The sequence below is a fragment of the Podarcis gaigeae genome (genome assembly GCF_964106915.1).
Source record: "Podarcis gaigeae genome assembly, chromosome: 5".
Classification (NCBI taxonomy): domain Eukaryota; kingdom Metazoa; phylum Chordata; class Lepidosauria; order Squamata; family Lacertidae; genus Podarcis; species Podarcis gaigeae.
In genome coordinates this window covers 92,052,809-92,069,352 of record NC_139681.1, presented here as the reverse complement: position 1 = coordinate 92,069,352, position 16,544 = coordinate 92,052,809, and the positions used below count along the sequence as shown (strand labels likewise).

General features: G+C 42.1%; 1 protein-coding gene across 16 annotated transcripts in view; it reads right to left on the bottom strand.

Annotated features, from left to right (window-relative positions):
- Positions 1–16,544, bottom strand: part of ATP11B (ATPase phospholipid transporting 11B (putative)) — an 80,818-nt gene that overhangs the window by 38,741 nt on the left and 25,533 nt on the right. For all 16 annotated transcript variants that reach the window (XR_014564292.1, XR_014564293.1, XR_014564294.1 and 13 more), the window contains exons 5-17: positions 16,391–16,498; positions 16,047–16,175; positions 15,007–15,110; positions 12,499–12,546; positions 9,958–10,022; positions 8,193–8,274; positions 7,187–7,337; positions 6,191–6,388; positions 5,211–5,369; positions 4,237–4,412; positions 3,206–3,274; positions 372–445; positions 122–225 (exon numbers count right to left, since the gene is read on the bottom strand). Coding sequence is in view for 10 of the 16 variants with exons in the window: in XM_083739245.1 (XP_083595371.1) it covers positions 122–225; positions 372–445; positions 3,206–3,274; positions 4,237–4,412; positions 5,211–5,369; positions 6,191–6,388; positions 7,187–7,337; positions 8,193–8,274; positions 9,958–10,022; positions 12,499–12,546; positions 15,007–15,110; positions 16,047–16,175; positions 16,391–16,498 (1,467 nt within the window). In the remaining 6 variants the exon portion in view is untranslated. The remainder of the gene's footprint in view (positions 1–121; positions 226–371; positions 446–3,205; positions 3,275–4,236; positions 4,413–5,210; positions 5,370–6,190; positions 6,389–7,186; positions 7,338–8,192; positions 8,275–9,957; positions 10,023–12,498; positions 12,547–15,006; positions 15,111–16,046; positions 16,176–16,390; positions 16,499–16,544) is intronic.

Genomic DNA, 16,544 nt, shown 5'->3' with positions numbered 1-16,544 from the left:
TCTGTATCCATAAGTCATCTGTGTCAACCACAGCACTAAATGGTTCTCAAGTTTAGCAGAAGTTTTACGTAGATATCTACTAACAAATTTTAAAGAAAAGCAAAAAAACACTTGTACATACCAAAGCAAATTCATCCACATGAATTCTGGTTTTTTCTACCTCTCCCCTTGTACTGCGAGGAAGAATAACGGATTCTGCACCTTTGGTGAATAAGAGCTTCTCACCTGCAAAGGATTTAAGTGTAAATCATGTTTACAGTTCATAGTAACCTGTTTAGCATCCAGAAGAGTCCCCAACAAGGAAACTGAGCAGGAATTTTTGGTTTTAAGAAGCAAGGTAAGGAGCAATAAATATGCATGATGTTTCTTACCTGATGGGCTTTCTACAATTACGCTCATTCTTCTGCGATTTGCATCAAACTCCAAAACATGTAGTAATTTGTACCTTCAAAAGGGAAAGATTATGTTTACAGTATGTATTAAAAAACTGAAGGCAAAAATATCAATATAGTATTACTTGTTAAACCTAACAAAGAGTCTTGTAGCACCTTAAAGACTTAACAAATCTATTACGGCACAAGCTTTTACGGACCGTACCATAATAAGTTTGTTAGTTACTTAAGATACTCAAGACTCTTGCTGTTTGCTGCCCAAAACTAAGGCAGCTACTCCTCTAGAAATTGTTGAATCTAAAGAACCACAAGAGCTACAGAAAACTACATGCCTGCTGCTGCGCTGATGAGGCTGGAGAAAAGCAGCAGCATTCTCCCAGCTCAGAGACTGGGTGGATGCAGGAACAGGGAGCAGCTTTTAACTCTCAAACATGGATGAGGTGCCAAGACTCAAGGGGCATCTGAGACTCAAGTGGCAGGTGGAGAAAAAGGGAATATGTGTACAGAAACAAGCATGTTTCTAGATATAATCCTTCTACCAAATCTCTTCCATTTATCTAGTCTATGTTCCTTGTGTTTTCAGAATTCCTTTCCTTCGGAGGAACTCAATTTGGGACCACACACTTCTCTTCATTGTATATTAGAATATACACTTTGAAAAAAAACAGAAAGCTCGCTACATATTTATCCGAACATGTTTTAAAACACTGGAATGTTTTAAAGCTGTAACCTGTCAAGCAACAGTTAAAAGCAACAAGCTTCTCATTCGTGGCTTATGAAGAGCCACTGCCAATCAGACAAGAATGTATCTGTGACCGACATACAGCTATCATATTTTCAAGCAAACATATTATATAATTGGCATTTCCCCTCCCCACCTCATGCAGTTGCAATGTATCATAGATAATGACTAAATAAGCTAACTATGGTGTAGATATTGCAATCAAATCTGCCTTCAGGCCTGCCTCCATCTGTCATTTATGAATAATATGACATAACTGGACAAATTGATCAATAGGCATAATAAGTCCAACCAATGGCCCATCTAACTAAGTCTTGTTTAACCTCCACCCTAATATATAAGAATCTATAACTGGAAATGCCAGAGACTGAACTTAGGAGCCCAATGAGTTTCCAGTTAAACTTGAAAATGGAAAGTGTATTGCTGGTGGTCAACAAAGACTCTCTCAAGGCAAATTTTTAAAAAATGTAGTATAAACATTGACAACTGGGAAACACTGGCCTGCAAGCTCTCCAACTGGAGAACAGCCTTTACCAAAGGTGTCATGGGCTTTGAAGATGCTCAAACTCAGGAAAGGGAGAAATGTACTAAGAGGAAGGCATGCTTGGCAAACCCTCACCGTGATCAACTCCCACCCGGAAACCTATGTCCCCACTGTGGAATAATAATAATAATAATAATAATAATAATAATAATAATAATAATAATTTATTATTTATACCCCGCCCATCTGGCTGAGTTTCCCCAGCCACTCTGGGCGGCTCCCAATCAGTGTTAAAAACAGTACAGCATTACATATTAAAAACTTCCCTGAACAGGGCTGCCTTAAGATGTCTTCTGAACGTCAGGTATTTCTTTATCTCTTTGACATCTGATGGGAGGGCGTTCCACAGGGCGGGCGCCACTACCGAGAAGGCCCTCTGTCTGGTTCCCTGTAGCCTCACTTCTCGCAATGAGGGAACCGCCAGAAGGCCCTCGGCGCTGGATCTCAGTGTCCGGGCTGAACGATGGGGGTGGAGACGCTCCTTCAGGTATACAGGACCGAGGCCGTTTAGGGCTTTAAAGGTCAGCACCAACACTTTGAATCGTGCTCGGAAACGTACTGGGAGCCAATGCAGATCTCTCAGAACCGGTGTTATGTGGTCCCGGCGGCCACTCCCAGTCACCAGTCTAGCTGCCGCATTCTGGATTAATTGCAGTTTCCGGGTCACCTTCAAAGGTAGCCCCACGTAGAGCGCGTTGCAGTAGTCCAAGCGTGAGATAACTTGAGCATGCACCACTCTGGCGAGACAGTCCGCGGAGAGGTAGGGTCTTAGCCTGCGTACCAGGTGGAGCTGGTAGACAGCTGCCCTGGACACAGAGTTAACCTGCGCCTCCATGGACAGCTGTGAGTCCAAAATGACTCCCAGGCTGTGCACCTGGTCCTTCAGGGGCACAGTTACCCCATTCAGGACCAGGGAATCCTCCACACCTGCCCGCCTCCTGTCCCCCAAAAACAGTACTTCTGTCTTGTCAGGATTCAACCTCAATCTGTTAGCCGCCATCCAACCTCCAACCGCCTCCAGGCACTCACACAGGACCTTCACCGCCTTCACTGGTTCTGATTTAAAGGAGAGGTAGAGCTGGGTGTCATCTGCATACTGATGAACACCCAGTCCAAACCCCCTGATGATCTCTCCCAGCGGCTTCATATAGATATTAAAAAGCATGGGGGAGAGGACAGAACCCTGAGGCACCCCACAAGTGAGAGCCCAGGGGTCTGAACATTCACCCCCCACCACCACTTTCTGGACACGGCCCAGGAGGAAGGAGCGGAACCACTGTGTGGATCCAGAATTGGCTTCCACAGTCACTTACGGACTCACTGTTAAAACCGTGTTTATGGAAGTCAATCTTACTCAGCTTTGAGTGATTGCCAAGGAGAGTTCTCCTCTGAGATTAAAGGCAAGCCAGTTAAACTGCTTTTTTATAAGAGGGCATAATGCAGATTGGTTTGATGTATCAACACTGATTGAGACACCTTACAGAATCTTAGCAGTCTGAGAAACATTATTACTACTTAATTACTAACCTTTCTGGCTTTCCACAGCTTTTAAGCTCCATACTTTCTGCGCTTGCTCCAGTAAACACAACACCAACCCTTAAAAAGTTGGAAGAAAGAAGTCAGTTTAAAAAAGTGTTCCCATGAAAACAATTTGCTTGGATAATACCAAAAAGCATTATACTGCCCTGCTCCAGCAGGAAGAATTATCTTAGAAATAAAACAATATTTTAAAGAAGAATTAAAGTCATTGTACAAGCAATCGTGATTCCAGACATAGAACTAATCAGTAATACTTCTTAATTTCCCCTGCTGTGTCACTGGCCACAAATCGAGCTCCGAGATTATTGAGCTGTTTGGGGTTGGTATTCTTTTTCTAACATTTTTTTCCGCAAATCTTTTGGTTCCTCTAAATATCATAGTACGTCTATTTCATCACCCAGGAACTACATTTTGACTAAAAGCTGTAAGCTGCAATTTTTTTGTATTGGAAAACTATTGTTTTATTAAGTTTTATATTAGTTCAATACAGTCCTTTGTCCTATCAATGAAATAGTCCGTGTAATAATTTAAAACATCTAACAACACCCTCCTCTGTATATATTTGTGTATACATCATACAAAAACAGTACCGGCGGCTGACATTCCAGCTGACCTTGTCTCAAAAGCACCTTTTCATTAAAGGAAAGTTACCAATGAGGAAGGGATGTAGCTTGAAGAGGAAAGGAAGGGGCTAAAAGTCACTGCTACCCTTTTGCCAGAGATCTGGCCTTGTGCAAAGTTCCTCTGGATGACGACCTTGAGTCACTACTTCATTATGCATAGCTGCTCCAGGGGCCCCATGAGATGTTAAAGAAAGTCATACTCTCTACCATGAACGACTGGTACTCCAATAGTTACGCTTGCTTTATGAGCTAAATCATGAAAAGGCGAAAAGCTTGTTTCATCACTCTCCTTGCTCTTCCGGGCTCAACGGGACAAACGATGCAAGTTTCAACTTCTCCAACGTTGCCATTTTTGCCTGCTAAATAATGCACAGAACCTTGGCTTCTAATCCTCACCTGCGGGCAGCTTCGACTAAAGCCTTTTCATCTGGGGAGGAGGCATAGTATTCCAGCTGAGAGGATATGCCATTGCTACGCCAAGGACTGTCACAAATGCCGTCAGTTTGGTCATTATTAATTTGTACCGTGTGACAGAGACAAACAGCTTTCAGGAAGATTTCCTCCTCTTCCGTCTGTTTTTAAAACATGAAGGCAAAACATGGTATTAATACAGGTTAACATAAAATTGACAAGCAATTCTTTTTATTCTTCTCTAAAGAAAGGAGTTACTAAAACCTGCGGAACTTTCAGACCAAAAGGGAAGAGAGGCAACTTCTCAGCAAACAACATAATCACTTTCTTCTCCTGAACCCTAAGACTGTGACACTTGTCTACTGCCAAACCTTGGAAATATCCAACCTGGCATCATAAAATATCCTAAATGCTGCAGGGTTATAGTGGATCCGCATCTTACAGCAAACATGGTGCTACCAATCCTTTGCAGCAGTGGTATTGTGAGCTCGGGCAATACACAAGGCAACATTTCACAAAATCCAGAAGTCTCTCTCACACAAAAATGAGACAAGCGGATGCACAACGTATATAGTCGCTCTTGCTAAAGGTTGCACTCCTATGCAGCACTCACTTGAGGTAAAGCCCCACTGCAAGAAATCAGATTTGCTTCCAAGCAAGAACATGGATAGGCTCAAGATGCATGACTGCAATCCTATGAACGTTAACTTGGAAAATGCCCCATGGAACACTGTTCGAAGTAAGTGTGCACATCACCTAGCTGTTCTCTCCATATAAACAATTCATCGTCCCTCAAAAAAAACAAACCAACCACCTAAACCTCTACACAACGATCATTCAATTTTCCTATTGAACACTTCAATAAGTCCCTTTTGGAATCCAATCTTGAGGAGTGTTAAGCTACTTAACCGGAATACTACATGAGACATTAATCAATTGAAACTGGGAGAAAATCTTACCAGTCTAGGCTGTATTCCATCTGGAACATCCTCAATCAGCCCTTCTGGAACCAGTTTGCCATTGATCTCTTGGTACTTTATACCATTAATAGAACATTCCCGAAACTGCATCACATTTTCAGTTAACGTACCAGTTTTATCTGTAAACACATACTCCACCTATGGTAAGTTGAGAAGAGAGATAAGAAAAATAGGTTTAGGAGCAGTGAAACCAAGTTTGTCTGTTCCCCCACCTGCACACAAAATGTTGATGTGATCTGTAGGACACAAGGCTGAACTGGGAGTGGTACTCAAATCCCATTACATAGCAAAACACTGGGGAAAAGCCTCTCTCTCACCTACAGTGCATAAAAGTACTTTCTTTTGTCTGTCATGAATCGCTCAACGCTGTTGACCTAACACACAAACACGCATCAAGATAACACAGTTCTCTGGTTTCTGCAACCTGCATTATGGAAAGTTAGCCTAAGTTTTGAATGTACAAAACTGTTTTAAGCAGAGTCAGGCCATTGGTCCACTGTCCATCTTCCAGTTGGAAGAACTCTCCAACTCTCCTTTCCTTTTCTCTTGAAGTACTGAAATTTTGAAACGGGGGTCTTCAGGAGGCAACTATGTGCTATGCAATTTGTTCTAAGTAATAAAAAGGATCGAGGCACTATTGCATTGCATTGAAGCCCCAATCCACAGCAACTAAAAAGCCCATTGAATTCTCTCTGGTCTCAGAGATTTCTACACATTTTCTAAGGGGTAGGAAATGGTTTTTTAAAACTAAAGTTCTCAAAATAATGAATGCCAGTTCAAAATTCTGTACCTTTCCCATGCTTGTGTGAATTGTGCATCACTCTGCTTATAGGTAATGCAAGGTAAGTACACAAAATCACTGATCAATAACAACTTTAGAATAAATTCAGCAGATACTGGAATTATAGACTGTTCTGAACCTGGGTGGGGGAAATCATATTGAAACATCCATTCTATACCTGTCCCAGCTCTTCATTGAGGTCTGAAGTATTCACTTGGGCCTTCTCATTTGTTTCTTCATGATAGAGGTCAAGATCCCAACCAATAAAAAAAGATCCTAGAAATTTCTGCATCTCAACAGTCACGTACAGTGAAATGGGAATAATGAAGTTGTAAAGGACCAGGAAAGCAAGGAAATCTGAAATAAATCTCAGAATCTGAATGAGAAAGAAAGAGAAATATTATTCACCAAACTGAAAGTGAAACATATTTATTTAAGAAGAAATAATAATCATTGCAAAATGCCCTGCTGTCCTTTAGTCACTTGTTATTAAATGGACACCGCAACACCTCCTTCGAAAAGCTAACCTTTCTGTTTGGGTTTATATGAAAGCTTTGAACTGGGATGATTATTTTGTTTTTATTTTATTTAGGTTATAGTTGCATCCCACCTTCAGATAGCTTTGAGCGGCATCCATGGTTGCTCCCTCCGCCCACTGCCATATTTTATCCATAAAGCAACCTTGTGAGGTCAGTTAATCTGAGAGATAGCGACAGAACCAAGATGACCCAGTACGCTTTGTTGTGGTTCAGTCAGGAACAGAACTCAATTCTCTGCAATGTAAGCCTAACCACCGTGCCACATCTTAAAATACAACTTTGCAATGAAATACTGGACCCTTTGCAAACTGCCACCTTGGATGCAGTGCACCATTTTCCTACGAAATCCTTTTGCAGTACTAACTTCATAGGCTAATATGCCTCTGTAGACTTGGCTAGTGCATGTATAAACCAATGCCAGTATCAGTTACTCAGTGTGCAAAATGGCTTGTAACAATGGGATGTCTCTCAAACTTGGGAAACTTACATTCTGGCACTGCTCCCTAGAAGTGAAGAGAAGGTATCCCTGAGCAAGTAACTGTCTAAGCAGCATGACTACATCCCTCTAGTACTAGGCAAGGCAGCATGGGGAGAGGGGGAATCACCCAGAATGTGCACATAATTTTAAACTGTACCTTACTGCTGTTTCTTTCATGATCAGTTTGCTGGTTATACCAAGGCTCATGCCACTTTTCTTCAGACTGCCAGGCATATTTCAATATTGTACTCAAGATTGCTTCAAAGAGGAGGATTATTAGATAGATAATCAAAAAGGAATTCATAGACCTAAGGAAACAAAATTGGTGGGTGCCAATTTAATGCACAAATATCCACAGGATGGCAATAACCCTGTGAAAAAAGCTTCATTAGCAAGCATGGACGAATGGGCACAATTCAAACACAACCATACATGCTGCAAAAACACATCCTCATGCATGTTTGTGGATGGAGATAAAAGCAACTCCAGTTAAAAAATAAGAGGGTGATTCGGTCTTTGCGTGAATATGATCTTCTAGTTTGTAGCCAGAAGTCAAAAGTGCCCACAGTAGAGGAAGATTATCTTGCTCAGGACAGAAGAAAGGAAGAATTGTTCAGTCTTATGTTCCCCTCCTGTTTCTAACCATCTCTGGTTGTGCAAGAAGAACGCTGCTCTTCACTATGAGGAACAGGGTATGCAAAGTTAGGAGGAGAAATCCTCTGTTCCCAACCTAGGTAGGAAAGGGACTGGAAAGACAATATTGCTATGGGGGAGTTTGGAAGGTCAGGCTCATTAAGCAGAAAGTGCAGCAAAGCAAATCCTTGGAAAGTGAAGGGCGAGTACACACAACTGATCGGTTTTAGATTACTCCGGACTACGTCAAATGTTGTTGTTTAGTCGTGTCCGACTCTTCGTGACCCCGTAGACCAGAGCAGGCCAGGCACTCCTGTCTTCACATCAAATATAGAAGGCCCAATACTCATGTCATTTTCCAGCACGACACCTCAGTTCTCTTCAGAAACGTAAGAGATTACAATAGGATTCTTTTTCCATTCCCCCAAAAATTAGCACTTAAAACTTCCAGTTTTGCAGCTTGCAATACCCTATGAGAACTTTGAAAGCATTACAATTTTCCAGTCAGTGAAAATCTGCAGGACACATACTTTTCTACTGCTGATCGTTTCTGTGATTTACTCTTGTAATTTAATGCCATCTTCGTCTCCATTCCTGTATACACTGCAACACCTACAACAAACAAAATCGATGTTTAGACTTGGTATCTGCAGCATGTGCTGATTAAAAAAAAAAGCAAAGCCAGAGTGCTATTTTTATCGTTGTGACTGCAAAGCCATACAAGAAACATTAGATTTGTAGCAATACTCTGTTATGAGAAACTGTGGGCTTGTTCAGATACAAAGCTAAATCCCAGCTTAGCGTCATGAGAGCTAGCTGCAGTGCACACTCCCTGCTACCGCCGCTGCCTCCCCAACACCGGCAACAGCTGTAAGGAGGCCTTTGAGAGTTGTTGCTTCTGTTTTAATTTAACTGCAGCTTGTTTTGCCATCCCACACTATGGACTAACTGTTGCTCACTATGGTTAGGGAAAAACCAACTGCTAACCATTGTTTATGAAGCTATTTTATTTCAACTAATTGTTGTATTAACCATTGCTTATGCTGAACTGTGATGCATCTAAATGGAAGAAGCAGCCTCTTCTCTTCTCATGGTCATGCCAGAAGGGGAAAACAGGCCTGCCTTGTACAAAGTTATGCCCAAACACAGCCAATTTAAGTCCTATTGTGAGCTTGTTCTGAAGTCTGTGCTAATATCCATTATACAAGGGGCATGTGAAACCCGTTAACCATAATGTTTTAAGTTGTGGAATTTCCGCCCTGAAGAGTTGTGTCTAGCATTTTCATTAAGGAGTTTGTGTTGCACACTGAAGATGCACTTCTTTACTCAGGCTTTTGACCAAAGAGAGAGATTTTTAGGACTCAGCCTACTCTTGTGACTGCCATTTGTTTTCAACTGTTTTTAATATTATATTTTAAATTGCTGCAACCCACCCCAAGACCTTATGGTGAAGGGCAGGCAATACATCAAAGTATTAATTATCATTATTATTACATTTCATGTAATGTACTGCAGTTGCATGTGAAATTTGCTTTGAAAGTAATAGCCACCTAAGTCAAACGCTCCACAAAACTGCATCAGCTTTTTTCACTCTTTGAAACATGCTTGGGAAACAGCTGGTCAAGCATATAACCACCAGGGTATTAATTAAGGCATTCCAAATGGAGATATGCTGGTTCTGCAACATCTTCATTGACTTTCAGTTGGTTTCAGAGTCCAATTCAAAGTGCTGCTTTTGCCCTTTAAAAGCCCTATATTGTTTGTGTCCGGAATACGTCAAACTCTTATCTTTTCCTAGGGGGCTCTGCTCTGTGTTCACCCAGAGTCAAAGTATGGTTGGCAGAACGGTGGTCCCTGGGACAAGGCCAACTCTGGAATGGCAGGAAGTCTGTGAAACTCCTTTCCCAAGGGACCAACTCCAACCTTTCTGTTAGTTTTTAGAAGCCAGACAGACATTTTATTCTAAAAGAATGCTTCGCTGGGCTGGTAACTGCATTTCTGGTTGATGGGTCTGCTGGGTTTCTGCAGCACATTTAGTCTGTGATTATTTTAGCAGTCTGCAGAAACTGTTCATTAATAATTATGGGTGTGGGCCCTTAAGCCACCCTGATTACTCAGGCTATGCTGGTGAATAGCAACACCAGTGGCCTAGTCAAAGGGAGAGTGGGAAGATGATTCAAGGTACACCAAGGTGTTCCCCTCTGACTGACGCTCAAAAGATAACTACCGTACATTCTGGGGAACCTGCCTCAAGAATCTTTGAGCAATTTGTGAAATACTTATGTGGTTACAAACCAAAAATTTCTTTGGTGTTTTTCAATCTTGCTCCACGAAGTAAGAGACTTTCGGGTCCAAGAGGTCTGAAAAAGAAAGAGGTCAATTTTTATGTTGACAGAACACAATGTATCAACAGGCATTTGCTTAGATGTCCACTCCACCAATTCCAAAATGCAACTTGCACCAAATGAGAATAAACAACAGGGATAAAGCTATGGTTCATTCAAGGTGAAGAAAGCTATGCGTGACATTTCATCCTCGGTAACAGTCAAGAGCCCAACAGAACAGGTAACATTCCTATTTTGCCTAAAGTAACTGAAAACAGAAGATGAAATAGGGAGGGAGGGGAAGGAGGTATACACTGCAGTTAAGATAGCTTGTTCATAAAAGGGGCTAGGACAAGTTAATGGAAGACTGCCCTTGATAGACGTATTAACACTATATGGACTCTCTCTGGTGTGGAGGCTACTAAATACCAGCTGATGGGGGTGGCGGTCCCCTACTGCTGTTGATCCTCAAATCTAGTTTCCGAGCATCCTGCAGGCATCTGACTGGCCACTGGAGGAAAAAAATGCTAAACTAAAACAGACTTATAGCATGATCCCGAAGGACTTTTAATTCTACTGTGTACGTCTAAGAACTAAAGAACGTTTGGTTTCAATCAATTCACGCAACATTAATTATCTGCACATTTCAAAAATTCCTGCAGTAACTCCAGGATTATTTGTACCTGTAGCAAGTGTAGCATCTGCGTGTAATGCTCACGGCACTGAACAGTGGCTGTATTAGCTTGTGTTTCTTTTAGAACGTCATTATTATCCTACCATTTAACAAGATGCAAACCTTGGGCAACTCACAATTTCATTTCCCTTTGCAAACAAGAGGTTGAACTTGTAAAATTACAGTTCTGTGTTATTTTTTACTGCAAGGACAAGAGTAACAACTCCAACTCCTGCAGTTACTCTTAACAGATACCCCTGGGGTGCTTGAAACTCCTGCTGTTCCAGTAGCTACTGTACCAGTATTTAAGGACGTGTTTATGACTCCAGGAGAGTCAAGTCAGTAAATGGAGGCCCTCAGTCAAATAAGGCCGCTACCCAGACGAGTGTTGTCAGTCTCTTTCCCATAGCTATAACCCCAGAGAGGAAGGATATGTGGAATGTTGGTGCAATGACTTGTTTGTAAGCTACTTTAGGGGAGAAGCATGGTGCACGCCAGAAACTTCTCTGATTGACTGTCCACAGAAACCAAGTCGTTTAGGCATAAATGGGGGAACAATCATCAATTACATTAGGTCACATTTCATCTGTTGGTGGGGCAGCCTACTTAGGGGAAAACAGTTTCTATAAGACATCTGTAAATTCAGGATTAGTATATATGTGAGAGATACATCTTCTTAAAGGATTGACATGATTAATGGATCTTATCAGCAAGAAATAAAAACTGGTTTTGCAAGTTAGTTCACTCCAAACTGGTCAAGCTGGGATGCAGCAGTTCATGGCATTGCTAAGTGCGGGAAGAAGTCACAACCTGTAGCCACCTCTTCACAGTTTCTGCTACAAAGAAAGCCTAATTAGCTGTCCAAGATTATGTAAGCAGCACTGGAACTGAAGTTGGCACACTCCCTACAAGTATTTATGCGCTAGCAAAACAAGTTCTGGAATAAGGAAGCAAATTCTTTACTAACTACCTGAACGTTCTCTGCTACACAATTAAGATGGTCATTTTCTCATAAAAATGCTATTAAAATATGGAGGAAGTAGGATGCTAGACTAAAATAGACCTACGGCCTGATCCAGCAGAGTTTTTGTGGGTTTTAATTCTGTTATGAATACCTGTCAAAGAAGATTGGTGGTTTCAATAAATACACCAATTTTTTCTAGTAGCACAAAAGAAGGAAATTAGGGGGCAATCCTAAATGTGGAAAGCCAGCATAAGTTACAATGGGTTAAATAATGCTAGCGTAAAGTATGCCAGAGCCAATCTCCATTCAGGAGTCTGGCCTAAGCCCGGAAGAGGAAAAACAAGTCTTTAAAATAGAGTTGCAACACACTTTTTGCAAGCATAACTTACATGAGATTGCCAGGTCATGTAACCAAACTGAATGGGCTTAGCATAAATTAGAGGGTTTTTGTTTTTTTAAATTATTTAACTCAACTCAGTTAAGGAACTGCAGCTCATGCCTCCATGATCCAGCAGCCACACCTATGTCTGATCTGGGCAGTCCCAGGCAGGCAGCAAAAACACAAAATTGTCCCATACAGAGCCAGGTCCCTGGCTCATTTTGCGCAGTATTTTGTACTGGCGGCACTTCACCAAGGCCTCAGGAAGATGCCTTTACAAAGCATTTCTATGAACTGGAGATGCGAGGCACTGAATCTGGAAAGTCTTATGTGCAAATTATGTGCTCTATCACTGAGCTTCAAGCCATTTACTGAATCCCTGGTGGCTGAAGGATTTCCCCCAGCTTGGTGGCTCACAAGCTGTGGAGCCCTGCTGTAAACACATGCTGTTTAAATTCAAGGCAAATCACATGACCTTTACCAACGCTTGGCTTACCGTACTATTTCCTCAATTTGTTGACTTATTGTTATTCGTCCAACGAATCTGCGAAAGAGATTAATGTGTCAGAAAGACATATTTCTTCTATTCCAGCTCTGCAAGTTAGCAACAACTATGCAAAAGAAGGAAGAGGATGTTTATTTATTTATAAAATTTGTCTACCACCCTTCATCCGAAGATCATAGGGCAGCTGACCAAAAAAGAAAATAAATGCGAAACGAAAACACAAAATACATAATAAAACAAAACCAAAACAAACAAACCAATAACCGCCCCACCCACCCCCGTGATCTGGCAAAGAAATCCTCCTGGTTTGTGAAGGATTCCAGAATGTTGGAGAGATCTGTTCCAAATGCTGAAGATGTTACCACTATAGGTAAAGGTAAAGGTACCCCTGCCCGTACGGGCCAGTCTTAACAGACTCTGGGGTTGTGCGCCCATCTCACTTAAGAGGCCAGGGGCCAGCGCTGTCCGGAGACACTTCCGGGTCACGTGGCCAGCGTGACATCGCTGCTCTGGCGAGCCAGAGCCACACACGGAAACGCCGTTTACCTTCCCGCTGGTAAGCGGTCCCTATTTATCTACTTGCACCCGGAGGTGCTTTCGAACTGCTAGGTTGGCAGGCGCTGGGACCGAGCAACGGGAGCGCACCCCTCCGCAGGGATTCGAACCGCCGACCTTTCGATCGGCAAGTCCTAGGTGCTGAGGCTTTAACCCACAGCGCCACCTGAGTCCCATTAAGTTATGCCAGACTGCTTTTTTTAGATTTCAGCTCGGCATTTAATACCATTCTACCACAACGTCTGGTGTCTAAACTGGAAGATCTGGGGCTCCCGTTATCGCTTTGTGGGTGGATATCGGCCTTTCTGTCGGACCGCACCCAGAGGGTTCGGTTGGGCCCTTATACCTCTAATACACTTAAGACTAACACAGGAACACCACAGGGATGCGTACTTAGTCCGCTCCTTTATATTCTCTACACGTACGATTGTGTCGCTGCTCACCCTAGTAATAGGGTTGTCAAATTTGCAGATGACACAACCGTGATTGGGCTCATCTCTGAAAGGGAGGGTGAAACGGACTATAGAGATGAGGTGGAGCGGCTGACAGAGTGGTGCAGAGCTAACAACTTGCTCATAAATACAAGGAAGACAAAGGAGCTTGTGGTGGACTTCAGGAGACAGAAGAGCAGTGTCCAGCCACTTCTGATTGATGGGGTCTGTGTGGAGAGGGTAACAACGTTCAGCTTTTTGGGTATTGAATTACAAGAGGATCTGTCCTGGAGTGTCAACACAAGGGGGCTTGTGAAGAAGGCGCAGCAGAGACTGTACTTTTTAAGAATCCTAAGGAAAAACCATCTTCCGCAGAAACTGCTGCTTGCCTTCTATCACTGTGCCATTGAGAGCGTGCTCACTTATGGCTTATGTGTGTGGTACGGAAGCTGTACTACCCAGGACAGGATGGGGTTGTGCAGAGTTGTTAAGGCAGCAGAGAGCATTGTTGGCTGCCCACTCTCCACCTTAGAGCAGATTTATGCCACAAGGTGCCATAGGAAGGCACTGGACATAGTAAAAGATCCATCGCATCCTGGTCACTGTCTCTTCGAGCTCCTGCCGTCGGGACGGAGATACAGGACGATGAAGACAAGAACGAGCCGTCTCAAGAACAGCTTCTTCTCCAGAGCGATCTCGGCCCTGAATGGGAAACCTGGACTTTGAAAGTCATCTAATCTTCCTTGCTGTATTATATTATATTGTTTTAATTAGCGTTTTTATAGTTGTTCTGATTTTGAGTGGAGTGCCCTATCTGGGTGGATGGAGCAGCCAAGTAATTTCGTTGTCCCTGAGAGGGGGCAATGACAATAAAGATATTATTATTATTATTATTATTATTATCTGGTCCTTGCCAGGCCTTGCAACCAGGTTACCACTATAGGGCAGTGCAAAAGTAACTGATTTAAAAAAGAAACTACACAGATCTCCAGAGCTTTTGAAAATTATGGGACAGTTGTTCTCATTCTACAGCTGCGCAGAGTGATGCAGATGAATGTTCAAATCTACTGACCCATTAAGTCAGGCATTGTCAACCTGGCCCCTACTGCCCACTAGTGGGCGTTTCAGGATTCTAGGTGGGCAGCAGGGGGTTCTACGGCACAAGCTGAATCCTCCTTCCATCGAGCACTGGTGGGCACTAAGAAAATTTTACCACCTAGAAAGATGCATTAGTGGGCAGTAGGTATAAAAAGGTTGACTACCCCACATTAAGTTATCTGGTCCTTGCCAGGCCTTGCAACCAGGTTTATCATTGAAGAAGTGGATGTTTCAGTCAGGAGTGTTATGTATGCACAGTCACTGCAAGGTTCTCTGCTAGTACTTACAGATTTAAGTAGCTCATGCATTCACATAAAGATGAGAATTTCTAGAAGAGTTTCCTGCAAAATCATCTAATCCTTAGAACACTATAAATCCGCTTTGGGGAAAAAAATTATATTATAAAAAATGGCACCTGTATAGATCTGCTTCTGGTTGCTGACATTCTATAACAGCTACAAGTTTGTCCAGATTGGCAACTGACTGCAATACTGCTGTTTCGGGGACTGCAACATGCGTCTGAAATAAAAAGAAATAATCACTCAGGTTCCATTAGGCAACAATAAGCAGCATATTGTGCAAATGCTATAAAGATATAGGCTTGCAACTTACACACACATATACACACACATTAAACAGAGCTGTCTGGTTAAGATACCAACTAAGCCTCCAAACCGCATCTTAAGTTTTTCAGTACATCATCAGCTCCCAAAGCAACACTGAGTGCACATAAACGACGATTTGTCAAGTGCTAACTTGCCAAAATGTGCATATTACCTTTTGAAAAATCAGTCAGCTGTACTGTGCTGCATCTGTTCAGAAATCCAAAGTGTTTAGATTTCTCATCATTTAGCAGAGCAATGCAGATGACAGGCTTATCAGGTGATTTACATGCACACCACTTGATAAAACTGTTGCAGGCTTCTGACTGATGAGCAAACACAGAAGATCAATCTTGGGTGGGGCAGCCATCCCCTCAAGTTACTGACCCCTATGCGTACAGAATGCACACATCATCACATGCACATAAGCCCTGCATCTCTGGTACACCAGTAGTACACACACAGTTTTGTTCATAGCACAGCACATACTTTTCTTACAAATTCTTCTATCTATAGAGTTATAAAATTATTTTCAAGGGCAGACGGTAGTAACTATTTCAGAATCAGAATACCGTAAACACATACATCAACTGCAGTTCTGTCACTTGCTATTTTAAATGTGTACAGGTATAACTGAAATTAGGTTCATTTTTCTCCAGGTCATGTCACTCCTGATGCAGACCTTGGTTTGAACAACATGCTTTGTGATTCTGATATTCTGAGGTGCACCCAGGGGAATTCAACATTCTCCTTTTCTGTAAGAGGGATTTGGAATATATCAATCTTGGTTATCAGGAAACAAAACCTAAATCTGTTTCTAACTTAAGGTATACAAAAGGTGATGAAAACAGACCTTAAGATTAGTTTCTCCATCCAAGCTTGCAGTAGTAACGTAGCAAGAGCCATCTGTTCTGTCAGATGACAGAAGTACAAGATCAACAGGGAAAGTTTCATCTTTGGCTACTCTGACAATATCTCCCACCTGAGAAGACAGGCAAAAATATGTGTTCAAATACACCTTCACAAAAATATTTTTGTAACTTTCATTAACACATGCTATGTAAAGCAACGGCCCTTTAAATTGCCTTTTTAATTTGCATGTATATACACACAAAAACACACACACACACACATATATAAACATACAGGCACACTTTTGAAATGTTCAAAATCATTTTGCACCACTCACACACATACCCGAATGTTCTTTGATCTTGTTTTTACAAGGCCACCACTGCGAACAACATACACTGGAGCTCCATTCACTTCATTGTCTGCTTTATGGCGTAACCAATCTTCATAGCCCTGGAAAAGATGCAAAGAAGCATTTTTTGGGGGAGGGGAAAGCCAA